We start from the raw sequence: 27615 nt of genomic DNA, 5'->3' as shown, positions 1-27615 counted from the left end.
CTGCCTTCCAAGACCCCAACTATAATAGCTCAACTTTCACCACCTAGGACTCTATGATTGTATCATGATAGGAAACTGGCTTTTAACCCATTCTGCCAAGGATTGTATAAGAAGGAAAATTCTGGAAAATAGTATTTAATGAGATTTATGTATGAGGATCTTTCACATAGATTAGCTGATTAATCCTCACTGAAGTTCTTTAAGGCAGCCCTTATCTCCATTATCACAGATAAGGACATTTACACTGAAACTTTACCTTGCATAATGCCATGTGTATTAAAGGTACCTGATTCAGGAACTCAGATCTATTTGACTCCAACGATCAGGCTTTTTTTCTTTTTCTTTTTTCCAGTCTTTTTTCTACTATGGTACACTGCCTCCCATGGAATATTGTCAGAGATGCTTAACATACATTATCTATTCAGAAAAAGAGAGCCCAGATGACTTAACTAGTAACACAGCTCCTGAGAAGTGTAACTCATCCCTAGGTTTTCTGACACCCACCCAGCCTAGCAAGTCACAGCATAAAATAAGTGTAAAAGACCATGAGACATTTGTGCCCTACTCCTAGGAACTAGAGACCTCCACAACTTGTTATGCTGCAGTGGACAGAGTCATTTCTGAGGTTTTACCTTCCAAAGATGGTGGAGGTGCTGAATTTTTGGAAAGAGACAAGACAGTAAGACAGCTGGTTCTTATAAAAAGACAATATATATTCATTTGCTCATTTAATAAATATGTATTGAGTGGTGACCATGGGCTACGCACAGAACTAAGCACTGAGGACATAGTAATGAATAAATAAAATAGACATTGTCGTTGGTCTCATGGATCTTAACGACTAAAAAGGATCTTACTGAGATAAAATTATGCTGCTGCCATAAAACTGTTATTATTTCATTCACTCACACAATCAAGAATTATTTATTGATTACATACTACATGTTGTGGTAAGAGAAGGAAATAAAATGGTGAGCAAAACCAGACATGATTCCTGCCTTCACGGAGCTTACAGTCTAATGAGGAAGATGTTAAATAATTACACACATACAAGGTGCTATGAGATCCTACAATTAGGGGAAACTGACTGCATCAGATTAGGAGATTCTTGCTTGAGGAAGTTCCACTTAAGCTGAGACTTGAATGATAAACAGGAGTTAAAACTAGGCAATGAGGGGAGGGAAGAACATTCCAGACAACTCAGTGTGTAAGATCCTGCTGTAGAAGGAAGGATGGTGAGCAGGAAGGACTTTGAAAGAGGTCACTGTGACTAGAGAGTTGGAAATAAGGAGTGCCCTGGTCTCAGGTGGGCCTGAGCAGTAGGCAGGGGCAGACCGATCAGGTAGTGCACATTCCCAGTTGGTCTCTAGGTTAATAGACAGGGTACCGCAGCAATTCCATGCTGGAGACACAGAGATTTGAGGCAGAGAGGCTTCCTGCATCAGCAGGAAGAAGACTAGATGCTCACTAGGGTCTACACTAAAACCAAGGCTCTGCTTCTTCCCACCCAGGGCGACATGGAGGGAGGAATGTCTTTTCTGAATCTTCCTTTCCAGAGTGTCATATTCAGTGTGCTCTTTTGGGAGCCCACTGAATTAGATTTAAGTTCTTCACCTGTTACCTGTAAGTTCTTCAGCTATTAAGAGGACATAAAAATACTTTCTTTTCAGGATTCTTATGAGAATCAAATGAGTGTATTAAAGCACTTAGCAGTGTGTGGCTTATGGAGGGTATTCAAGAAATAACAACTATTATTTTTCTTAGTCTGTTAAATGGAGACAATGGTTACCTCACATGGTTATGAAGACCTGTGATTAGATCACTGTACGTGGAAGCATGAGGCTAGGCCTCCTCTGCGCAGTCCTGTTTCTAATATGAAGAGCCAGGTGCCTACTTCTTCCAGAGCGTATTCTAACGCTCCTTGCGAAAGCTGGGCCATTGCCTTCTTCATGATGCGTAAATGATGAACCTCGTGCATTCTTTTTTTTTAAATTAATTTATTTATTCATTTATTTTTGGCTGCTTTGGGTCTTCATTGCTGCGCGCTGGCTTTCTATAGTTGCATCGAGCCAGGGGCTACTCGTTGCTCTGCAGCATGTGGGATCTTCCCGGACCAGGGCTCGAACCCGTGTCTCCTGCATTGGCAGGCAGATTCTCAACCACCGCGCCACCAGGGAAGCCCCTCCTTCAGGGAAGCCCCGCCCTTCGGGGAAGCCCCCCCTTAAGGGAAGCCCCCTCGTGCATTCTTTTAAAAACAATCTCTCTTTTCTCACGTTTCTAGGTTTATGCTTATCTTTCCATTTATTAATCTCTGTCCCCACACCAGGCAGGGAAGCCCTGAATAAGAAGGTACATCTATCACGCCCAGCCGGGTGTTGGCCCTGCCGCGGAGCCCGCCAGCAATCTGCCCGAAGAACCTGGGTCGCGGCGCGGCGGGACCGGCCAATCAGAAGAAGTTTGGCCCTCTGCAGTTTCCGTCCGCTCACTAGGAGGCGCTGCGGCCGCCGCGGCGGCTCCCGGGGCTATCGCGGGCCGGGGCGGTTGGACTGGCGGCTGACGCTCGTGGCCATGGAGTGGGGTTCGGAGTCGGGAGCTGTGAGGCGGTACCGCATCGGAGGGGAGCGCCGGGACGGCCCGGCGGCCGCGCCGCAACTGGAGAGCGAGGCCCTGGCGCATGAGCCCCTGGCGGATGCGTGCGGCGGCGGCGGCGCGAGGATGCGGAAGCGGAGCGGGGAGGGGAGCGGTGGCGCGAGCCGGGGCGCGGGGACCGGACTGTCTGAGGCGCGCGCTACGCTGGGGCTGGCGCTTTACCTGCTCGCGCTGCGGGCGCTCGTGCAGCTCTCGCTGCAGCAGCTCGTGGTGCGTCGGGCCGCTGTTGGGCACCGCGGAGAGTTCGACGCACGCCAAGCTAGGTACCGCCGCCTCCGCCGGGCCCGGGCGTCCCTTTTCGGTGCGGGATCCCGCACCTGTGTGCACCTGACCCCGCGGAGCCTCCTGGGCTCGCCGCCCCCGCCCGGCTGCACGTGGGGTGGGGTGGCCTGGCGCGTCCCCCTTCTGGAGCCCCAATTTGCGGAACGCGGGGGTCGCGCGGCCCCCTTTTAAGCTCGTGGTACAGGTGCGGGTGGCCAGGATGATTGCGCCGGCTTTTCATCCCTTTTTTGCCTCACCTGCAGATGGTTTGGTTATTAGTAATCGCCCATCTTTCGGAGCAACTTACGCTTTTTACTAGCTCTCCTACTTTGCAAGTGAGATGGAAGGCTGTGAGGTTTGTGGACCCAGTTCGGTTTTCTGGGAAGGGTCCGAAGGGGCTAATGCAGTGGTCTAAATCTTTGGGGGTCACAGGTCTCAAACCCGAGAGCTATGGAGGCTCTCCCTGGAAGACGGCACATTCAAAATTTTACGATTTCAGAACTTCTCAGTTTCCTGGAGTTTGTCCTTGGGTCTTTGGTGTGTAAGGTTTGGCTTTTTCTTTAAAAAAAAACAACACAAGAGACCTTTAAGTATACTAGGAAACGTGAATTAAGTCAAAGGTATTGTGACCTAAGTGTGTAAAAGCTCATAAAATCATAAGCTAGCAGACTTTTCAACAGCCTTGGTGTTTTAGAAAACTTTTTCTTTTAAGTACAAAGTGCTGGAAGCTTATTTTCTTAAAGGCTTTCTGAAACACGCCTCCCCACTCCCTGTTTTCCTCACTTGGAATGCAGTGAAAAGACAAAAAATTTTTTTGTTTGTTTTAGGGGTAGAGTTGGTTTTGGCCTGAATTGAAGTTACTTGGCCTTGTGTGCACAATGGGAGGGCTGAGTCCATTCTTCAAAAGTTTTTCTTTGCTTATTTAACCTCTTGACTTAATTGTCTTTGCTCTTGGTTTCTGCTACTTAGAATCAGTAACCCAGCATCAGTAACCCTCCAGAGTGTGACACAATGAAATTGTATTCTGTTCTGTCTAGCCATCAGCAGTTATACGTTTTGAATAAAATCCCTTCTCTTTGTATTGATTCGATATGGGGGTTGGGAGAAGTTGGGAGTGGAGTGAGTGTAGAAAACTGAAGGGATGAACTCATGGAAGGCCAAATAAAATGATGGAACTTTGCAAGTGATTTTCACATGTTACCTGAAATACTAAAGGCAGCCTCTTTTATGTGAGAAGTCAGAGAATTTGTTCTTTGGAAAGGGGAAGTGTGGAGGAAAAGTTGCTCTGTGTGAAGTGTTAGTCTTAAGCCTAGGACGCCTTGTCATCATGATTCTTCTGGTTGCTTCCAGGGATTATCTTGAACACATAACATCCATTGGCCCCAGGACTACAGGAAGTCCAGAAAATGAAATTCTGACAGTGCGTTACCTTTTGGAACAGATTAAACTGATTGAAGTTCAGAGCAACAGCCTTCACAGAATTTCAGTAGATGTACAACGGCCCACAGGCTCCTTTAGCATTGACTTTTTGGGAGGGTTTACAAGCTACTATGACAACATCACCAACGTTGTGGTAAAGCTGGAACCCAGTGATGGAGCCCAGCATGCTGTCCTGGCCAACTGTCATTTTGACTCAGTGGCAAACTCACCAGGTTTGTGCCTGTTTTTTAGTCATTTTGAAATCCTCACAACAAGAAAGCTTAACTCCAAGCTGGTTGAGCAACTGTGGGCACTATTTTCTTAGACAAATCTTCTTTTCATTGCTATGGAGGATAGGATAATTAGAATAATTATCATTTAGTTTAAGGTCTGCCTTTCAGTATTCTCTCAAGTGCTTTGTTTACTTAATTTTTAAACATTAGTGCCAGCAGCCCAGCGACAGGGCATCGAGTATTTCTGGTAGACTGAAATAGCCTTATCAGTGTTACCAGTGAGTGTTCTTCAGTCATGGAGTTAGGTCCTGCCACTTCAAGTGTTTACTCAGCTAGGTGTTGTGCTAGGCTTTGGGGTTGTGGGATAAAGGAACAGTAGTGGCTTTCAAGGGACACATGGTTTGGAGGCTCACTCTCCTAGCAGTTTCTGTCGACCTATAATGTGAGAATGTTGGTCCATTGGGGATGCCATACTGGTAGAGTACCTCATTAATCCACAAATCTTGCCCTGAAAATACTTCGGCAGAATAGGGTACTTGATGTTTAGGACCGCGCCTGACCAGTGAATATTTGTTGAATTCAATATCTCCTAAATTGAACTTCAATTTTTTAGAGTAAGATTCCTCAGAAAAAGGTTTTCAGTAGCTAGAAATTGTAAATAGGGAAGAATAGAAAATAATAGCAATTTGCAATGAGATGGCATCTGGTTCAATCCCCTCATTTGACACAGGAATATGCTTAGCTGATCACCACTGATCTGAGACAGGGCCAGGACCTGGGTTTCCTGGCTAGTCAGTTCTTTTAGCTATATTTGAAAGGAAGGAGAGTATTAGGATGTAGTTAATGTTCCTTTTGGCAAACTACTTAACTTCTTTCCTCAGTTTCTAATCTGAAAAATGGCGATATAACAGTACTTTCCTAATGGCATTGCTTAGAGGATTAAATGCGGATTAAATACGAGTAAAATAGAATAGCAACTGGCATGAAAAATCCTTTTTTTGCAATTAGTAGTTATTTAATATTAAGTACTTGTGGATTGCTTAAACTTAAACCAGCCCCAATATGAACATCTAGAGTTATACAAACTATAAATTAAAGTTTATGTGCTTGATAAAATTATTCATACTAGGATGTCTTTAATTAGGAATCTTGCCAATTGCATTTAGAATGTAACATGCTTTTTCAAAAATTAGTATATACTCATCTGTTTTATAAAGTCAGAAATACCTTTGTGTGTGCTGGGGAAATTAGTGGTCTTGTATGTCCATTTCAAAGCGGTAATAAAATAAGCATCACCCTGTGCCCACTATTTTGATGCTTAAAATCTAGGAAGGGACAAATTAACATCATGGTTATTTAAGAGCATTATATAAGAAAGACATGTATACAAGTATCAGAAACAAACAGTACCAAATGTTGGAAATCACATATATGGAGTCCAGTAATGAAAGGATGGCATTTTGTTGGTGGACTCTCAACCACTGCGCCACCAGGGAAGCCCCTGGAACCCATTTTTAACTAAAATTTTGTAAGGATACCTATGCCAACAATCTCAGGGAAATTTCTGTCATTAATGAATTGTTAAAAATAGTTTTAAAAATGTTCATAAAATACACTGTCACCTAAATTACTTTAGTGGATGAACAAACTGAAACATGGTTATTTTTTAAGGGTACTTCTCAGCAAGGTATCTGGAACTTAGGAACTGATACCAATTAGGAGTAATGTTACCCACAGAAAAAGGCCTTAAATATCTTCTTGGGTTTGCTGCATGGTTCCAGGTTGTTACTCTGGGGCTGGCTTCAGTTTCAGGGTTAATTTTAAATGGAAAGGGATGTTGGTTAAGCATCCAGCCCTTATAGATACTGTCCTCTAACTTTCCTTCACTTTCTTAAAGATATCTGACCCTTCTCTAGGTTTATTCTCAGACACCAGAACCATTAAAATAAAGGAAGATAAAAAGACAGTTTAACTTTTAATCGACGCTATAGAGATATATATCTTTAAATTTCCATTTCTCTTCCTTTGAATAAAGAAAAATTTTACTGCTTTTTATTTTAAAGTAAGTCACAGTCTCAAAGTTAAAAATCATTTGTTTCCTTTGGTTTTTGAAAGGTGGCACTTTTTACTGATAGCTACATTATACTTCCTGCTTGATAGTACTTAGGTAATTATTACTTTGTTTCACTTCAATTAAAATACAATCCAGTAATCACTACTGAGACAAGTATAGCTTATAAGTAGTTTCCTCTCAAGTAGGAATGGGGTCTGGAATTTAACAGCACCAAAACAAGCACTTTAGCTGGCTGCAGAGCCTTCCTTAAGTTTGCAAAGAGAAGGAAAAGCTAACACTGAATGCCTACCACATGCTAGGCACTGTGCATTACCTTGTAATCCTCACAACACAACTGTGAAATATAGATGTCATTAATCTGCTCTCTAGACCAGGAAATAGTAAAGGGGCAGAGCTAGAATTTACATCGAAGTCTTTTCTTACTCTAAAACCCACACTATTCTCTGTAGCACCCTGCCTCCCACTTGTAAACCCAGAAATGCTGTTGCCTGGGTTGTTACTGTGCCTATTTACTTTGATTATTCTTTGAACTTTTTATTATGGAAAATTTCAAATATATACAGAAAGAGAATTGTTTAATGAACCTGAGTGTACCAGTCACCCAGCTTCAACAGTTCAATCTTGCTTCTTCTCTACTGCCCTACCCCCCACCCCGACCTTGACTATTTTAAAGCAGATCTCAGCTATATCAGTTCCTCTGTAAGTATTTTGGGCTGTATTGTTGAAAGATAAGGACTCTTTTTTTTTTTTTTGACATGCTCATAATACCATGAATTACCTCACTGAAAAACTTAACAATAATTCCTTAATATCATCAAATATCCAGTTAGTTCCTTAATGACCTCTTATGGTACTTTAAAAAAAAGTCTTGGCCCTAAAGTCATCTTTATAATCACCTTTAATTAATATATAAAGTTTCTGAATTAAGAGGTTAAGTGATTTGATGAGGTTCTCTGCTTTATCAGTGCTGGGACCAAAGATTACTCAGGTCATTAGTCTCCTTTCCTGTATCTTATTAGATTGGGTTTCTTCTTTGTACTTTTTCATCACATGATCCCCTTGGAGAAACTTCAAAAAATGCTACACTATCCATACTGACCCCTCTTATGATTTTAGCAGGAAAACTAGCGGGAACGGAGTGGGTGGCAGTTGGAGGTGACATAGGAAACCGTGAACACCAGAAGTGAGGATACTACAGAGGACATGGAATAAGGATAAAGAATTTTAAAAATTGCTTTGGGCGATGAGAATGCCAGTTTTCAATATTGCCTTAGGTCCCTTCTGGTTGATTATTCAACAGGTATTAATTGAGCAACTATTGCGGGGCCAGGCACAGTTCCAGATACTGAGAGTAAATCAGCAAGCAAACCAAAGATTCCCATTCTCCTGGAGTTTACTGCTGGTGGGTGTAGTTATCACCAGATGATGACAGAGCTATGCTACTTGCAGCTATTGTGATGCTTCCTTGATGAGAAAACTCTGTTTCTTGCCATAATGGTTCATACTGTAAAGGTTTTAAAATCTGAGAAGCAAATCTGTTTTTCTGATTTAAAGGTGCCAGTGATGATGCAGTTAGCTGTTCAGTGATGCTGGAAGTCCTTCGTGTCTTGTCAACATCTTCAGAAGCCTTACATCATGCTGTCATATTTCTCTTTAATGGTGCTGAGGAAAATGTCTTGCAAGTGAGATTTTACTGTTTTAAAGACTAGGCTTGAGTAATAATGGTAATGAGAATAATAATAATAACAATAGCTAACCTTTATGCATTTTAATTATTCATTCGAGTAGTGTCATAAAATGACATGCAAAAGAGATACTGTACTGGGCAGTACTTAAAAAAAATCTACAGCCACTTATGTATACATGTTTAATATTTGAAAACTCAACTTAGAACAGATCGTCTTGTCAGTGTTTTTTTCATAAAAGGGCTCTGTGAAGGCATAATTTTTCGCCTCAGGTTTTCTAGAGTTTCAGAGATGTTTTGAGGCAGGCACACGGCATGAATGCCCAACCGCAGGGATAGCGCCTTCCCTTCTATTGTTTTGCACTTTCTTTTGCACAGGCTCACACCTACTAAAGATGTTGTTTGGCTCCATTCATGGAAATCAGGCTGCCTTCTGTGAAGAGTGACTTTCTGCTGAGCAAACTGCACACGGCCATTAGGCAGAGAGAGACACACAGATAGATGTCTTTAGATCCTGCCTTTGAAAAAAATGATTTTTTTTTTATTCTTCCCCTCATCAACATAGACGTTCTTAAAAAAAGCAAAATAAAGACTTTAATAGTATAAGATTGTTTAACTGATATCTGTTTTCTTTCCTTCTCATTCAGGCCAGTCATGGTTTTATTACCCAGCACCCGTGGGCCAGCTTGATTCGTGCATTTATTAACCTGGAGGCCGCGGGTGTAGGAGGGAAAGAACTTGTATTCCAAACAGGTGTGTGAGGCTGTACGTTGTATATTTTAATGCTATTTTTGTTTTTATAAAAGTGGAAGTTTTTTGAATGTAAATAATCTAATGAAATGAACATTCTTTTAAAATCATGAGACAGTTTTAGCTTGTCTTTTTGAAGTTTTTAACAAAATAATATTAATGTTAATGTCATAAAAATCCAGTAATATGAATCAGAGTTCAAAGCTCAGATTTGTTTAGTTAGGGCATACTAAAATCTGATGTTGGTCGTTTCATGCCATTTTCCTGCTCTATTAGAAATTTGGGTAATGTATTTTAGCCAGAGATGTAGCATTTGTTAGAAGCTTAATAATGAGGAGTATTTTGAGGTATTAGGTGGGCTAGGGGAAGTGAGGAAGGTGATATGGGAACTTGTTTTTTATTTTTTAGCACCCTTCACAGACATGATATTGTTTAAGTTATAGAGATATGCTAAGTGCTAAGTATGTCTTCATAACCTAAACAGTACCACATTTTAATATTCTCCATCCAACTTACTTTAGACTTTTACCACTCAAAATGAATGTATATTTTAACTTCAGCCAAACCTATGAGCATCTCAAGGTTATGAGGTCAGAAGCAAGGTTCTCCCTTCTTTTCACCTCAAACCTTTCTGTTTACTCTTCATCTGAATAATAAGAAGCTGGTACCTAATATCTATAGGGGTCAGTGGATGCAACACTATTATCCATTTTCCTCTAATTCTTGGATGTCCGTCAGGATAAAAGGAACACTTGATATAACAACCACCAGATCAAAACGCAGCAAGAGAACATTCTGTAAGCAAAGAGGACACTGTGTCTTTCTTTTCTCTGGTGAAAATACTAGGGCTGCACATGGGCAGGAATGTGTCTTTGTATATTTTCCCTCCTGGAAGTGTACTATAATTTAAGTACCTTCACATCCATACTTTTTAATTTGTTATCACTGGACCCTGCCCCTGTACTTCTAGGACCCAAAGAAGAACCAGTCTGAAGGTTTAGTGTGTGCCTTTCCTGGATTTTGCTGTGCATATTTATTAATGCATACATATTCTGTGTGTATATATTAATATATCTTTCATACATATAATCCAGAGAGGTTAAAACACATTTATGTAACTCCTGGGTATACATTCAAAAACAAAAAGAGACATTAATTTGAATAGGTACGTGCACTGCAATGTTCCTAGCAGCATTATTTTCAATTGCCAAGATATGGAAGCAACCTAAGTGTCCATCAACAGGTGAATGGATAGTGTGTGTGTGTACAAAATGGAACACTACTCAGCCATGAAAAAGAATGAAATTTTGCCATTTGCAGCAATGTGAATGGACTTGGAGGGCATTATGCTAAGTGAAATCAGTCAGAGAAAGACAAATGCTGTATGATATCACTTATATGTGGAATCTAAAAAATACAACAGACTAGTAAATATAACAAAAAAGAGGCAGACTCACAGATATAGAGCACAAACTAGTGGTTACCAGGGAGGAGGGGAGGGGCACTATAGGGGTAGGGAAGTAGGAGTTACAAACTGTTGGGTGTAAGGCAGGCTCAAGGATGTGTTGTGCAACATGGGGAATATAGCCAATATTTAGTAATAACTTTAAATGGAAAGTAACCTTTAAAAATTGCGTTTAAAAAAAAAATACTTACCTAGGGTTAGCAAGGGCTAGACCCAAGTCATTTCATTTATTTATTTACATTTATTGAGTACTCATTTATGCTAGGTCTAATTTACAGTCCGTGCTCTTTTTACTAAATGAGGACAGTTAGACATAAAATTCTACAGTTTACATTTTAGATATAATTGCATTATTTGGAAGGATATAAACAAACTGTTAATAACAGTCACTACTGGATTGTGGGCATTGCTGTCAGAGCTGTGGTGGGTGTGACTAGAGTGGAGGATGGGGCAAAATGTGAAAAGCCAATTTGAACTCTCCACTGCTTCATAAACTTACAACCAGAATTGCCATTATAGCTTTACTGATACTCTTTATAGTTTTCTGTATTGTTTAAATTTTTTGCATTTCATATGATTACTTTAATAATAAAAACAGACTTGTTACTAGTTAGCATATATATACAATTTAAATGTTTTACTCATTCTAAAATCCTCATATTTCAAAATTAAATTTTTTCTAGAGGGGCATCCTACAGATATTTGTAAAGAATGTTTCGCCCCTTTCTTTGAGTCTTTGTATGCTGTTTTCCCCCTAGGTTTTGGTAGCTTATTCTTGTGGCTAAACTGTATACCTGAAAGCTTTCTGGGCACTTTCTGACAGTCTAATACCTTTCCCAGTATTTCTCTCACTTCCAGATGCCCTTCCTACAAAAAACTAGCTTTCTTGTGGGGATTGCTTTCAGAAAGCTAGTTAGTGTTGCTTCCATGTCTGAAGAGGGAGGATGAGGCCTCCTGGGTCTGGAGTCCTGGGGAGCTCTGCCAGACCACCCTGTCTTCAGCTTCTGCAACAGGCGCTTTTATCCTACACAGTAGCGCTTGTCCTGCCCTGGGAACGTTTCCGTTAAAACAGTTTGTCCTCTCTAGTGCTCCATTGTCACTTCAGAGAGACATTCGTTTGGGGAGTTTTTAGTGACTAGAATAATCATTTCTACTAATTTTTTTAAAAATTTATTTTATTTATTTATTTTCGGCTGCATTGGGTTTTCGTTGCTGCGCGTGGGCTTTCTCTAGGTGCCGCGACTGGGGGCTACTCTTCATTGTGGTGCACGGGCTTCTCATCGCGGTGGCTTCTCTTGTTGCGGAGCGTGGGTTCTAGGCACGCGGGTTTCAGTAGTTGTGGCACACGGGCTCAGTAGTTGTGGCTCGCGGGCTCTAGAGCACAGGCTCAGTAGCTGTGGCGCACGGGCTTAGTTGCTCCACGGCATGTGGGATCTTCCTGGACTTGGGCTCGAACCCATGTCCCCTGCATTGGCAGGAGGATTCTCAGCCACTGTGCCACTAGGGAAGCCCCTTAGAGTATTTTTTGAGGTTCATCCATGTTGTAGCATGTATCGGTACTTCATTCTTTTTCTTTTCCTTTTTTTTTTTTTTTTTCACCACACGCCTTGCGGGATCTTAGTTCCCCCCAGGAATTGAACCCGAGCCCTTGGCAGTGGAAGCGCAGAGTCCTGATCACTGAACCGCCAGGGATTCCCAAGTACTTCATTCTTTTTTATGGCTAGATTATATTACATTGTATGGATATCCTGCATTTCATTGATCGATTCATCAACTGATGGACATCTGGATTGTTTCCACTTTTAGCCTATTATGAATAATGCCACTATGAGCATTTGTGTGTAAGTCTTTGTGTGGACATACAGTTTAATTTCTTTTGGGTGGATTCCTAAGAATGGAATTCCCAGGTCATATGGTAAATTTATGTTTTAACTTTTTAAGAAACTGCTAAACCAAATAAGTTTTATTTTAGAAGAAATGTAAATTCAAATACCAGTAAGAATTTTTTTAATACTAGATTTTCAAAAAGTAAGTAGAATGATAATGCCCAGTTCTGATGAATACAGAGGAACAGGCATTTTCAAACACTATTGGTGGAAGTATAGATTGGTGCAGTTTTGGGGCAGTTTGGCCATATGTATCACTTTAAAACATGTACAGACCCTTCTGTCCAGAGGTCCACTTGCAGGAATTTATCCTGTAGAAATAGTTGCACATAGACGCATAGGTCTAAGTACTGCATAATCTTCTCAGCTTTTTTAAATAAGAATGAAAAACTGAAACACCTTCCACGTCCATGCATAAGGGACTGGTTATATTAGTGTTGAGTTAAACATCTTACTTGGCTTCCGTAATAATATTCTCTGCTCTCAGTCTCTTTTTTTAGTTCCTCCTTTTTTTTTTTTTTAAATTTATTTATTCATTTATTTATTTTTGGCTGTGTTGGGTCTTCGTTTCTGTGCGAGGGCTTTCTCTAGTTGTGGCAAGCGGGGGCCACTCCTCATCGCGGTGCGCGGGCCTCTCACTGTCGCGGCCTCTCTTGCTGCGGAGCACAGGCTCCAGACGCGCAGAGCTCAGTATTTGTAGCTCACGGGCCCAGCTGCTCCGTGGCACGTGGGATCTTCCCAGACCAGGGCTTGAACCCGTGTCCCCTGCATTGGCAGGCAGACTCTCAACCACTGCGCCACCAGGGAAGCCCAGTTCCTCCTTTTTTTGTTTATTCTGGGCATTGATGCTACCAACTAAAGTTAGAAGAAAGTAGAGCAGAGGGAATGATGCTGTGTGTGAGTTGGTTCTGGACTTCCAGGGAACTTGACTTTTCATTGTTGGCATTGCGATCTGCCTCCCCTCAGTATCACACATGCTCATGCCCTTTGCTTTAAGAAAGATGGGATGCATTCTTGAAGAAGAAATGGGTACACAAGAAACTGGAAGCATCATGGCATTTAGATGATGGCAGGAGAAAGACTATACGGTGAAAATATTTCTGTGTGTGCCTCCCACCTTCCTCTGTGAGATAATTAAGATAAGAGCTTTCTGGGGGAGGCAGGATAGGTGGTGATTAAGAGCACAGCCTCTGTGTTCTGCTGACCCAAGTTCCAATCTCAGCTGTAGCACTGCAACCTTGGAGCTCCATGCTTCAGCTCCTCATGAGTAAAACTGGGATAATAGAGGATTAATAACCAGTGCATAGAATCCTCAAGTCTGTAATTTCTTGTTTAAGAGCTGCCTTTGCCCTGTTTATATCACAGAGAGTATCTTACTCAGTAGTTCATCTACGTTCCCCATCCCAGTCTCCCCAGTCTTCCCTTTTTCACCAACACTTCACCTGTCTGTGACCTGTAGGCCTCAGTGGACAATCAGTGAGAGGATGGAGTAGGGCTGGAGCACTACTGTGCAGCAGTGTGATCTGAAAGGGGTCAAAGGCCAGGTAGTGGCTATTCAAAACCCTTTCGTACTGATGGATCTTACATTTTTCTCAAATATTTTTTATGGTACAGTGCATAAAGTGAACTTAAACTTGATGATATCCTTAGGTGTCTTTATTTCATCTTTTATTATAAACTAAGAAAAGTACACAGCTCTGAGAGTGCTCAGCTTAATGAATTTTTACAGACTAAGTCATGTAACTAGAACCCAGCTCAAGATTGAGAGTATTGTGAGTACTCCAGGAGCCTGAAGCCTCCTCTGTGTCCCTTCTCGGTCTTCCTTCCCCAAGATTACCCCATTCTAACTTATGCCTTGATAGATTTAATCTTGCTTGTGTTTGAACTTTCTGTAAATTGACTCATATGCTTTTGTGTCTGGCTTTTTTTCACTCAGTATTATGTCTGTAAGATTCCTCTATGTTGTGTTTAGTTCATTCTTTTTCATTGCTGAATAATATTCCATTGACAAGGATATCCATTCTACTAGTGACGTTAGGTTGCTTCTAGGCTTTGGCTCTTACGATTGGTTTTAGGAACATTCTTATGAGTGTCTTTAGCACACATGTTTGTGTATGCATGTTTCTGAGTGGAACTACTGAGTCATAAGGTGTGTGTAATTTCAGCTTTGGTAGATAACTTTTGGTAGATATATGCCATACTTGGATGCAAAAATCCTAAATAAAATATTATTAACACTGGTCCTGAATCCAGCAATATATGTGTATTTATGTGTATATGTGTACATATATGTATATGTACATACAAAAAAGATAATGCTTTCCAACCAAGTTGAGCTTATTTCAGGAATACAAGATTTTTTAAGTTTCGGGTGTACAACATAGTGACTCAATATTTGTATATATTGCAAAATGATCATCAGTAAGTCTAGTTAACACTCATCACCATAAAGTTGCAAGTTTTTTTTCTTATGCTGAGAACTTTTAAGACCTGTTCTCTTAGCAACTTTCAAGTATACAAGACAGTATTATTAACTTAACCACCATGCTGTACATACACTACATCCCCATGACTTATTTATTTTATAACTGGAAGTTTGTACTTTTTGACCACCTTCACCCATTTCACCCATCTCCCAACACCCCCATCTCTGGCAACCACCAACCTGTTCTCTGTATCTATGAAGTCCTCTTTTTTTTTTTTGGTCAAGATTCCACATATAAGTGAGATTGTATGGTATTTTTCTTTCTCTTTCTGGCTTATTTCACTTAGGATAGGCTGAATAATATTCCATTGTGTGCGTGTGTGTATACACACACACACACACACGTTTTCTTTATCTGTTCATCCATTGATGACACGGTTGCTTCCATGTCTTGGCTATTGTAAATAATGCTGCAGTGAACATGGGGGTGCAGATATCTTTCTGAGTTAGATTTTGTTTTTTTGGATAAATACCTACAAGTGGAATCATACAGTAGGTCTATTTTTAAATTTTTTGAGGAACATCCTGTTTTTCATAGTGGCTGCACCAATTTACTTTCCCACCAAATTCACAAGGGTTGCCTTTTTTCCACATCCTCACCAACACTTACTTCTTGTCTTTTTGGTAATAGCCATTCTGACAGGTATGAGATGATATCTCACTGTGGTTTTGATTTGCATATCCCTGATGATTAGTGATGTTGAGCACCTTTCAGGGACCTCTTGGCCATCTGTTTGTCGTCTTTGGAAAAAATGTCTATTCAGGTCGTCTGTCCATGTTTCACTCAGATTGTTTGGGGGGTTTTTTGCTCTTGCTTTGTATGAATTCTTTATATTTTAGATATTAACCCCTTATCAGAAATGTGATTTGAAAATATTTTCTCTCATTCAGTACACTGCCTTTTTTATTTTGTTGATGGTTTCCTTTGCTGCGCAGAGGCTTTTTAGTTTGAAGTAGTCCCATCTGTTTGTTTTTTGCTTTTGTTGCCTTTGCTTTTGGTGTCAAAACCAAAAAATCATCACCAGGACCAGTGTCAAGGAGCTTACTGCCTATGGTTTCTCCTTGGAATTATATGATTTCAGTCTTTTAAAGTTTATTTATTTATTTATTCTGGCCACACGGCTTGTGGGATCTTAGTTCCCCAACCAGGGATCGAACCCGCCACCCCTGCATTGGAAGCTCGGAGTCTTAACTACTGGACCGCCAGGGAAGTCCCTGATTTCAGTCTTGTATGTTCAAATCTTCAACCCATTTTGAGTTAATTTTTGTGTATGGTGTAAGATAGTGGTCCCTTTCCATTATTTTGCTTGTGGCGGTTCAGTTTTCCCAATATCATTTATTTGAAAAGACTGTCCCTCACCAATTGTGTATTCTTGGCTCTTTTGTTGTAAATTAATTGACCATATATGTGTGAGTTTACTTCTGAACTCTATTCTGTTCCATTGATCTATGTTTCTGTTTTTATGCCAGTATTATACTGTTTTCATTACTAGCGCTTTGTAATATAGTTTGCGGTCAGGAAGTGTGATGTCTCTAGCTTTGTTCTTCTTGCTTAAAGTCGCTTTGGCTATTTGGGGTCTTTTGTGGTTTCATACAAATTTTAGGATTGTTTGTTCTATTTCTGTGAAAAATGCCGTTGGAATTTTGGTAGGGATTGCATTGAATCTCTAGATGCTTTGTGTGGCACAGACATTTTAACAATATTAATTTTTCCAGACTGTGAGCACACAGTTTCTTCCATTTATTTGTGTCATCTTCAATTTCTTTCATCAGTGTCTTAAAGTTTTCAGTGTACATTTCTTTCACCTCCTTGGTTAAATTTATTCCTTGGTATTTTATGCTTTTTGATGCAATTGGATATGGGATTATTTTCTTAATTTCTCTTTCTGATAGTTCATTATTAGTGTATAGAAATGCAAATGATTTTGTGGAATGATTTTACATCCTGCAGTTTTACTAATGGTAAATGAAGACGGCTTAATATTTGAGTCACTCCATGTAGTTCACCACATTATCAGAGTAAGGGAGAAAAACCATCTCAATTGATAATCTCAGCGTAATCATCTCAGTAGATAAAGAACAAGGGTATGTTCCTTCAATAACAGTACATTTATCACACTCAAAAAGTGTGACATTAATATAAAACTGTTAGGGCTTCCCTGGTGGCACAGTGGTTGAGAGTCCGCCTGCCGATGCAGGGGACACAGGTTCGTGCCCTGGTCCGGGAAGATCCCACATGCCGTGCAGTGGCTGGGCCCGTGAGCCATGGCCGCTGGGCCTGCGTGTCCGGAGCCTGTGCTCCGCAATGGGAGAGGCCACAACAGTGAGAGGCCCGCGTACCGCAAAAGAAAACCACTAAAAAACCAGTAAAACAGTTAATGAATAAACAGTACATATTCAGATTTCTATTGTTCTGATAACATCCTTTGTTTTGCTTTTTTTAGTCTGAGTTCCAATCCAGGATCAAATGTCAGATGTATTTCGATACATCACAGTCATTATATAACACGCACATAAAAAATATCAGTGTGAACTTAATTATTATAAAGTGAATACCCTTCTAACCCCCACGTGTGAAAGAGGATAGACTCTTGCTACACCCTCCCAGAAGTTTTCCACCTGCCCCTTCTCAAATACAACTCCCTCCCTCTCATCTAAGGTTAGCCATTATTCTAATTTTTATGATCATTACTTTCTTTCCTTTATAGTTTAGCTTTACCTGTTTTTCAATGTGGTTTTAATATTTTAATCATAAAACTTTATTAATATCTAATTGTAATAGTAATAATATTTTAATATTTCAACATGATATGGTTTGATAATCTGCTTCTGCACCATCATTTTTCTTTTTCCTTTTACATTTGTGTTCTTCTCAGTGCATCACATCAGAAGCATGTAATGTCTGTCTAATTACTGATGGTGTTAACCTTCTATCACTTGATTATATTTGCCAGATTTTTGTACTTTGTAAAGTTACACCTTTGTAATAAATAGTTTGAGGCTGCGTAGATATCCTGTTTCTTGTGAAACTTTGATCCTAGTTTTAGCAATCACTGATGATTCTTGCCCCAAAGCATTTTTACTATAATGTTAGCCAGATGCTGTTTTCTGGGTCCGTCATTCCGTCTGTAGTTAATAGTTGGAGTTCGCTAGAAGGAAGGCTTTCTCTTCTCTCTTGTGTGTATTTATTTCAGTGTTTCATGTATGTTTTATTTTATGGATTTTATATTCTGTTATAATCGTTTTGATGCATGAATTGTTCCAGTTTAGGCCAGTGGCAGCCCCTTCAGCTGGTGCCTGTCCCTTTGACATGTGTCTGACATGTTTGTTTGAGCACCTTCTTACTTTCTGGTGCAAGATGATCCCACTTACCAGTATTTTCCTAGGCTCAGTTCTGGAATTGGGCATATCTCTAGGGAGAACTGGTTCTTTTAGTGGATAATTGTATTCAAAAGCAAAGATCTTGGTGCTGAGTAGGTTTTTTTAAAATATTTTTCCTATTTGGGGTTTGTAGGGCTTTTTGAATTCATAGCTTGGTATTTAAGTTTTGGGAAATTATTGGCCTTTACCTCTTTAAACATTACTTCTACTCCATTCTTTCTCCTCTTCCTCTGAGATTCCAGTTACTCATGTTAGACCTTTTCACTGTATCCCATATGTATTATAAGCATTTCTATGTTTTCCATCCCTGTTTCCTTCTGTGCTTTAATTCTCTGGATATATAATTTTTTCTTCTGTTGTGTTTAACTTTGTATTAAACTATAATATGTATTAAAATTCTTAACATCAATTATTACGCTTTTCGGTTCTAGGGTTTCCATTTGACTATGTCTCTCACTCTCTCTTTGTTAATAGGTTGTACTTGTCTAGTGAAATTCTTGCTATCACCTGTGTTTTTGAATAATTAATAGTATTTATTTTAAAATCCATGCCTGGTAACTCCAGTCTCTGGGTCACTTGGGTGTCTGGTTCTGTAGTGTTTCTCCACCCCTTCCCTCCTGCACCGTTTATGGTTATTTTTTTCTGTTATTATAACAGAAAACAATAATTTTATAATATAAAATAACCGTTTATGGTTATTTTTTTCTGTAGGTTATTTTTTTCTGTAGGAAAGCAAATCGATTATCTGTTTATAAAGTTATAAAAATGTTAATCTTAGATTTCCTGAAATACAGTTACTTGATCTGTCTACAGCAGACAACTTTTTGGTAAATTTAGTTGTAATATACAACCCTTGAATCTCAGTGGATTACAATAGCAAAGGCTTATTTGTTGCTTGCATTACATTCTGGTTCCTGAGTAACTGCAGCTACATCCCATGGTTATTATGTTCCATGTGTCTTATTAATTCTGAGACCTAGGCTGAAGGAGAAGCCCTCATCAGGGATGTTTTAATCTCAGGGCCAAAGTTAATGGGAGAGATGGACCATGTGATGGCTCTTCAGAGTCTTCTCAGTTGAAGTTCATTTCTCTCCCATTCACAATCAATTGACGGAAGCAATTTATGTATGTGCTACTTCCCCAGGGAGGCATTATAAGTTATATGGGAGGGAGGAGTGAATAATTAGGAACAGTAATACAATTTATCTTGCTATCCTAAAGAAAAAACTCCCACATTTGAAAAAAGCTGTATGTACATGAAGATGTTAATGCAGAATTATTAATAATTGCAAAAATTTATAGTAGTAAGGAACTTTATGATATATTCCGTGATTATGCAGTTCTTAAAATGATCATTGTAATATCTAGCAACATAGGAAAGTGCATTTAGTACACTGTTAAGTGAAAGAGCAATGTAGAGAGTATATGTACCCTATCAGTACAGCTATGTACACACAGTCATACATTTGTAAGAAAACTGAAGATAGAAAAATGATGATATTTATCTTAGTGGTTTTTCATTTTTAAACTTAAAGTTTTTATAGTGCTGTTATTTATTATCATTATTTTTTTTTGTGTGGTATGCGGGCCTCTCACTGTTGTGGCCTCTCCCGTTGCGGAGCACAGGCTCCAGACGCGCAGGCTCAGCGGCCATGGCTCACGGGCCCAGCCGCTCCGCGGCATGTGGGATCTTCCCGGACCGGGGCACGAACCCGTGTCCCCTGCATCAGCAGGTGGACTCTCAACCACTGCGCCACCAGGGAAGCCCTAGTGCTGTTATTTTATAATTAAAAGCAATTTTGTTTTCTTAAAGGTTATTTTTCATTCTAAAAAGTCATACACATTTATCAAAGAAATGCTGGAAAATGCAGAAAATAGGATTAAAAAAAACAAACTCTTGACCTATCTCCCCAAATCACCACAGTAACTATTTTAGGTGTGTTTAAAAAATTACTATATTAAAAGTATTTACCAGATTAACCTTGTATTGTGTTGTCATGTTTCATTTCAGGTCCTGAAAATCCTTGGTTGGTCCAAGCTTATGTTTCAGCAGCTAAACACCCTTTTGCTTCCGTGGTGGCTCAGGAGGTTTTCCAGAGTGGAATCATTCCTTCAGATACAGACTTTCGTATCTACAGGGATTTTGGGAACATTCCAGGTATTCTGTCAGTCGTTACGGGCTTTTTTGTGACAATGATTAATCAAAAACAAGTTTTACATTTTGGAAGTTTGTGAGTGAGCAGCATTTTCTGAGAGCAAATTCTCTATGTGAAAACTGCATATTTTGACTTACTGAAAGAGACACCCTGATAGTTTCTTTTTCTTTTAAACTCCAGTCTAAGTTAAATGCTTCCCTTTTCTAGAACATGTCATCTTGGCCCACAGTGTGACAGAACAGGGGAGAACTGGTTAGCACTTCATTCCCAAAAGATGGTAATAGATCCTTCAGGGGTCTTTTTCATTGTTATCTTGCTGTGCCAACTGCCCTGGCAAGGATGTCAATGGCAAAGTTTTGATGACCTCCCGTGCTCAATATTCCTACGCCTTGCTGTGTGAATTGTAATGCCCCAGTCATTATGTATTGAATTATGTACCATAACTATTGGTTTTGTGAGAATTTGGAAGAAAATTTACATCATGCATTCATGAATGTGACAAAGCAATCATGTCACTGCTTTGATGTTTTGTCTTTCAGGAATTTAATACATTAAACAAATAGGCCTAAAGTAAGGTTGATCTTTAAAATGACTTTTTTTTTTTTCTGTATGTCTTAGGAATAGACTTAGCTTTTATTGAGAATGGATACATTTATCACACCAAGTATGACACAGCGGACAGAATTCTAACAGATTCCATTCAGCGAGCAGGTTGGTATTCTAATTTAGACTTTTTTTTTTTTGTGGTACGCAGACCTCTCACTGTTGTGGTGTCTCCCGGTGCGGAGCACAGGCTCCAGACACGCAGGCTCAGCAGCCATGGCTCATGGGCCCAGCCGCTCCGCGGCATATGGGATCTTCCCGGACTGAGGCACGAACCCGCGTCCCCTGCATCGGCAGGCGGACTCTCAACCACTGCGCCACCAGGGAAGCCCCTAATTTAGACTTTTGATATTAAGATGGAATACTATGGATGACCTGTAAACCTATAAATATTCTGTGTCCTGTGCATTAGGGAGGCAGTGTATGGTGTAAATGAGGTGGGGCTTTGGAGTTAGATGAGGCTTTGAATTTTAGCCTTGAAATCTAGTTTAGCAGTTAAGAACATAAGACTATTCATTATGAGGAATTTGAAAGGGTGTTGACCCAGGGTTATGGTCGGATTGCTGAGTGATGAGACTGTAGCCAAAATGGAAGCTATACATTGGAGGTGGTACAAGCACATGTTTGGGCAACTTGCCCAGGTCTGGAAAAGTTACATTGATCCAAGGTTGAGTGGTGAGGGCCAGTGAGTGGGTTATAGGACAGGTGTCAGGACAAGGGGTAAGGGAGTTAAAGTGTTTTCCAGAGAGATCCATAGTAGTCAGGGGAGGTGAGTCTGTTGCTGAGCCTTAAAAAGAGTTGGTGGGATTTGGCACAGTGGAAAAGAGAGGATGTCCCAAGTAAGAGCACAGCACGAGTAGGGTGTGTTTGTGTATGAGGGGCTGTTGGTGAGTAGATTGTCAGAGAATGGAGGTTGCATTTTCAGAAATAGAGGGAAATGAGGTATAAGTGTATAGGGTAGATAAAATTGTAGAAAGCTTTAAAAATCAGCAAGAGGATGCTGTAGGAATAAGGAATCATTAAAGGCCTGAGTACATGAATGAATGATGGTTTAAAATGCTGTCAGTCTGGTGATGCAGTGTGGAGTGGATGGTGAAGACGGGGAGAGAGCCAGGAGTCAGGGCTGTTCGAACAGTAATTTTCGTGTGGAATAGTAAAGGACCTAGACTGGGGTGTTGACCAAAGATAGAAATGAAAGCAAGGGGATAGAAAATTAGGTATATTTTGAATGTAAATTCAACAGAACTTGACAGATTAGGTAGAAGGGGCAGCAGGGGGCAGCGTCAGGCCTAGCTGGCTGGGGGAGAGATGATGCCATTGACCATTATGGGAACACGGGAAGGAGGCCCCCATCCAGAGCAGGCATGAAGAGGGGAAGGAGACTGAAGTCTGTCAGATGTAAGACGGAGGGTGTCTGAACTGACCAGATGAAAATATAGATACACTGTTAGAGCTCATGACAGAACTGGATTTCTGGGTTTGGAAATTAAAGGCATAGAGAAAACCACAGAAGTATGGAGAATGGAAATGGTATTTGGAAGAGGGAAGCAAAGGTAGAGGACTAAACTTGAGCTTTGAGGAAGACACATTCTAAGGTGTGAAAGAGGAGCCAATGAAAGAAATCCCGCAGTAAGACAGAGGTGGTGTCTTCAGTGGAAAGAGAAAGTCAATGGGACGAGCAGCAGGAAGAAATGCCAATCATTCATGTCTTCTTGTAATTCTTCATTATTAAGTTCAAACTCGTTTAGTCATTGATTGATATAACAGATATTTGTGACAGCATCTGATGTGCCAGATTCTGCCTGATAATGACTCTCCCAGCTCTCCAGCTTCATTGCTGAATACTCTCTCTACTCATTCCGGACTTTTTTTCCACCCTGTATTTGGAACTTGCCCTCCTCAGGGCCTTCATCTACACAGATGAACAGTCTCAGTCTGGACAATCTGTCCCCCGATGTAGCTCCTGTCCATCCTTTAGCTGTAAATTTCACTTCCTCGAGTGCTTCCCTGACTTCTCAAATTCCGTTAGTCTACCATGATATGTTTTTAGGGGACTCTCTCCTTCTTATTTCTCTTTTTAATTGGGATATCATTGAAATTCCTTATTAATTCTTAATACACGTGTAATAACTTGTTTGGTGTTTGTGAGCTTCATGAGCTGCTTGGTTCCCCACTGAATTTCTGGTATCTAGAGTGGTGTCTGCTACATTAAGTATATATTAAATGAAGAAGGACTAAGAAACAGTCACTTGATTTGTCAACAGTGAGGGTAGAATTGATCAGGGAGTAGCTGTAATAAATAGAAGAGTAAGGATGAAGACCAGGTCGCTGAGCTTTGAAGTGGAGAGGAAACAAGAGTAGGAGGCATGGACCTTATCTGAGATATTTAGTAAGAAAAGTGGGGGAGAGCAGTAGGATGGTAGAAAGCTATTTCTGTTCACAGTCTTTCTAGGTATTTCTTTACTCCAACAGTGGATGGTTTATTCAACTTTGTTACTTTTTTTTTTTTTTTTTTTTTTTAATAGGGGAAAATTTTTTAGCTGACCAGGTCGCTGAGCTTTGAAGTGGAGAGGAAACAAGAGTAGGAGGCATGGACCTTATCTGAGATATTTAGTAAGAAAAGTGGGGGAGAGCAGTAGGATGGTAGAAAGCTATTTCTGTTCACAGTCTTTCTAGGTATTTCTTTACTCCAACAGTGGATGGTTTATTCAACTTTGTTACTTTTTTTTTTTTTTTTTTTACTAATAGGTGACAATATTTTAGCAGTTCTTAAATATCTAGCTACATCTGATATGTTGGCTTCTTCTTCTAAGTATCAACATGGAAACATGGTCTTCTTTGATGTGCTTGGCCTGTTTGTCATTGCCTACCCCTCTCGTGTTGGCTTGATAATTAACTACGTGGTGGTAATGGCTGTTGCTTTATACCTGGGAAAGAAATTATTGCAGCCCCAAAATAAGAGTAAGTATTTTCCTTTATAACTACTGTACTGGCACGGGTATGGAATTTGCCTGAAGTTTTTTAGTCACTTTGCTTATATCTTTCCAAGAAGTTAAAAATCTTAAGAAAACTAACATTTGATTTATACTGTTGTAAGAAATTTGTAAATGCATATCAGGTTGATATGCTCATTATACTTTTAGTCATGGTGAAGCAGGCAATTTTTACGTACTTAGGCACTTCATAGAAGTACCACAAAAGCTTGTGGAAAATGGTTTGTAAAGATTGACTTTTAGTGAAGAGTCCCATTAAAAAGTCTTGTCCACACTACAGACCAATAGCACACTGTTCTGGAGTATAAATGAGCGTCTTCTGGTTAAATTGGTCTCCTTCTACTATGTTTGTACTCTAAGTTGGTGTGTGCTGTTATCAGATAAAATATTTAGCAGCAATTTAAATACTCATTTATCACTGGTTATTTTCTCATGCTACTTCTATTCCTGTGTTAGCTTCTTTTAGTAAGATTTTATATGGAACTTTGCCCTCCATTTCTGCTGTTATTTCAATACACAAAGCATCCCAAAGGTGATGAAGATTAAGACGACCCACTTTTCTAGCCAGGAATATATCTGAACTACTCCTGAAGACTTATCTCTTTGAGTCTTTTGTACGCAGGGACTCTGAGTAGATGTCAATACTTGAATCTTATTCACTGATACTTTCCCTGTGTAGTGTTCAACAAACCTTACCCCTAGGAAATGTCAGTATTTTCAATTACAATGGTGAATTTTGTTTTAATGTTTGCTTCTTTAATTCTACTGACTGGTTATGAAATTGATTTGATAAAGACGGTGATCTCTACTTTTTGTTTTCTCTCAATTAGCTGCTACCTACACAAAGGACTTCTTCTGTGGACTTGGCATCACTCTGATAAGCTGGTTTACTAGCTTGGTTACAGTTCTCATCATAGCAGTGTTCATCTCTCTTATTGGACAGTCTCTCTCATGGTATAACCACTTCTACGTCTCCGTTTGTCTGTATGGAACTGCAGCTGTTGCCAAAATAATATTCATACATACCCTTGCAAAAAGATTTCATTATGTGGTAAGTGTTGGGCATATTTATTGATTTCTTTTTGCTGCCTTCTAGGATTGAAGACAAACTCAGGTGGGTGTTCCTTGTGATTGGCCTTTTGAGCAATCAAAGATTGTTTGGCATGGCTATAGATAATTGACTCCGAGATCTGTGTTGACTTTCTGGAAGGCTTCTCATTCTGAGGGTAGTAGACTTCAAATGAGGTTATAAAGCTGCAAACAGTTTGGGGTGTTGGTGACAGCAAGGTTTGTTAGCATAGCCTTTTGCCTCTCCTGACTCTGCGGTTTTTGTAACCATGCTCTTTAATCTACCAGCCTTCCTTGGGATCACCCAATTATTTATATTTGAATAGCTCTGTTTTCCACTGGACTGTAAGCTCCTTGAGGGCATGGATTGTTTTGTTCATTGTCCCCTGTGCTTAGGCAGTGTCTGAAACAGCACTAACACACAGTAAGTGTTTGCTGCGGGAATGAACGTTGCACTTAAAACTGCGCTTAAAGTTTTCAGTTTCCTTCACTTTTTTTTTAACTTTTATGTTGTTGATGCATATTCTGTCAGCATGCCTTTGTGGTCTGGGGGTTATACTGACACACTGCTAAGGAGAATAAGGGGAGGTAGACAGGGTTCCAAAATGATTTATGCTGACTTAGAGAATATAGCCATATTGTTGTGGTTTCAACTGTATACCATTGTATTTTGTTTGGTAAAAACAAAATTAGGTATTAGGGTTATGAGGTAATAGGACTAAAAATAAATTACAGTGAGAGAGCAAGCAGTGGTTTCTGATTTTCTAAGAGAGTTAAAGGGAAAATCTTTCTTAGTTCCGTCATTTTCAAGACGGCCAGTGTACACCTGTTTTTTCGGTTTGTACTGCTGGGGATTAGAATGGAGACATGGAAGACTATAATACAGCATCCTTTCACAAGGATGTCTTTGGTACCTGAACCTTGGTCTCAGTTTCAGTTCATGTTGGGATATGATCTGAGGAGCCCTTCTGTGTTTCAGGCCCTATTGAAGAAAGGCTCTTTGAGGTTAGCCATCTGTTTATGGTTGAGCCAATGCTTGTATCTTAGTGGCTTCTGTCTCCAAAAGAATTATACCATGGGGCTCAATTTCACATGCTTATTCTTAGTGCAATGGTATGTAATCAGTCAGAGCGTGGCTGACTGTCATTGATACGGCATTGGGGTGCAATAGAGGGTAAGACAGAAATGCTTAGTAAAGTTCTACTTTGACTGATTTCAGTTGTCTGATTACAAAACTTTGGGCTGAAGGCACAATGTAAAGAATAGTGTGTTTTATTTTCATTTCACAAATGGTCTTTGAGTATCCAGTGGGCTTCCATGCTAAGGTCTGGTCCAGAGATTCAGGACATAGTCTTTTTCTTTGAGGAGCTCACAGTTTCATTTGGGGATGAAATGATGGAGAAACCACAGGGGTTTCAGTACATTGGGACGAAGTGAAGTAGAGTGATATATTAACAGTGCTGTAGGAATATAGGGCCAGGAGAGATGAATTTTGTTTGTGGAAGTCAGGAAGGCTTCATGAAGGAGGTGGTGACATTTGAACTGGGTTTCTGAAGCCTGAGTAGAAGTGTGCCAGATAGAGAACAGGTTGATGGGCAAAGGTGGGAATGTACAAGATGCATTTGGCTCACAGTCAGTAAAAAGTTCAGTGTGGTGAAGATGAGGTTGATAGGATAATAACTGGGAAAGTAGGCCAGGGTGAAGTTGGAGCATGACCCTAAAAATCAGTGGGGCCACAATTTAAAATTTCTAAGCAGGATATTGAGTGTGAGAATTTGTAATTTAGTAGGAACACACTGGTAACAGTGTACAGAATGGATTGGAAGGGGTAGAGGGATAATAGAGACGGGGAGAGGGGAACTAGATTTGAGGGATGTTTGGACTTGGGTACAATGTGGGAACAATGTAAAACATTTTCAGTTATTACAGTCTTCATTGTTGAGATCTTTGTTTTTAGATATCTGAGTATAATTTGGCTTCAAATTGAATCCTAAGAATTATTTTATTCTTTTTAAAGACCATGACTCTTGATTAACAGTGTTGAACATCTAATTATTTAACGATGATAGCCTGTCTTTCATTGTCCAAAGGAGGTTTGTCAAGTGAACTTTAACTTGTTTTGAAAACATGTGACAAACTCTTTTGAGCTCTTGAATTAGGGACCCTTATAACAAACATGCCCTGGACTATACAGAAATGAGAAGGCAGAGGAGAAAGAAAAGCTTAAATATATCTATTTCCATTTTGGTATTTCTGCACTAAAATTATAACTTTCATGTTTACATTAATAGAATCGCTGGTGCAGACGTTAAAATGTATTAAGTTCATATGGCAACTTTCTTCTGAAGAACTCAAGGTGCTGCACAGGAATCCTCAGACTTCAGAGCTCAAAAAATGTAGACCAAATTTTATAACGTGAAACCACCAGGAATCCAGGATGGGGGCAAAGTTGTGCTACAAGACCAGTTGGAGATAGAAAAGACTCAGGAATCAAGCCAAAACCCCCCA

At 40.0% G+C, this 27615-nt stretch overlaps 1 protein-coding gene across 2 annotated transcripts in view; it reads left to right on the top strand.

Moving 5' to 3' along the window:
* Window positions 1–2521: 2521 nt before the first annotated feature.
* Window positions 2522–27615, top strand: part of ERMP1 (endoplasmic reticulum metallopeptidase 1) — a 50541-nt gene continuing 25447 nt past the window's right edge. The window contains exons 1-8 of one of the 2 annotated variants that reach the window (XM_024734258.1): window positions 2522–2912; window positions 4261–4562; window positions 8191–8318; window positions 8968–9073; window positions 20299–20445; window positions 21062–21154; window positions 23795–24007; window positions 24870–25090. In XM_024734258.1, the coding sequence (XP_024590026.1) occupies window positions 2569–2912; window positions 4261–4562; window positions 8191–8318; window positions 8968–9073; window positions 20299–20445; window positions 21062–21154; window positions 23795–24007; window positions 24870–25090 (1554 nt within the window). In that variant the 5' untranslated portion in view covers window positions 2522–2568. Of the gene's footprint in view, window positions 2913–3158; window positions 3266–4260; window positions 4563–8190; window positions 8319–8967; window positions 9074–20298; window positions 20446–21061; window positions 21155–23794; window positions 24008–24869; window positions 25091–27615 lie in introns of those variants that run through there. The other variant, XM_024734259.1, reaches the window with a different exon arrangement.

Source organism: Neophocaena asiaeorientalis, unplaced genomic scaffold (genome assembly GCF_003031525.2).
Source record: "Neophocaena asiaeorientalis asiaeorientalis breed wild unplaced genomic scaffold, Neophocaena_asiaeorientalis_V1.1 scaffold256, whole genome shotgun sequence".
In the NCBI taxonomy this organism is placed as follows: Eukaryota; Metazoa; Chordata; class Mammalia; order Artiodactyla; family Phocoenidae; genus Neophocaena; species Neophocaena asiaeorientalis.
Note: the sequence above shows the minus strand (reverse complement) of the source record. Positions and strands in the feature narration are given on the sequence as shown.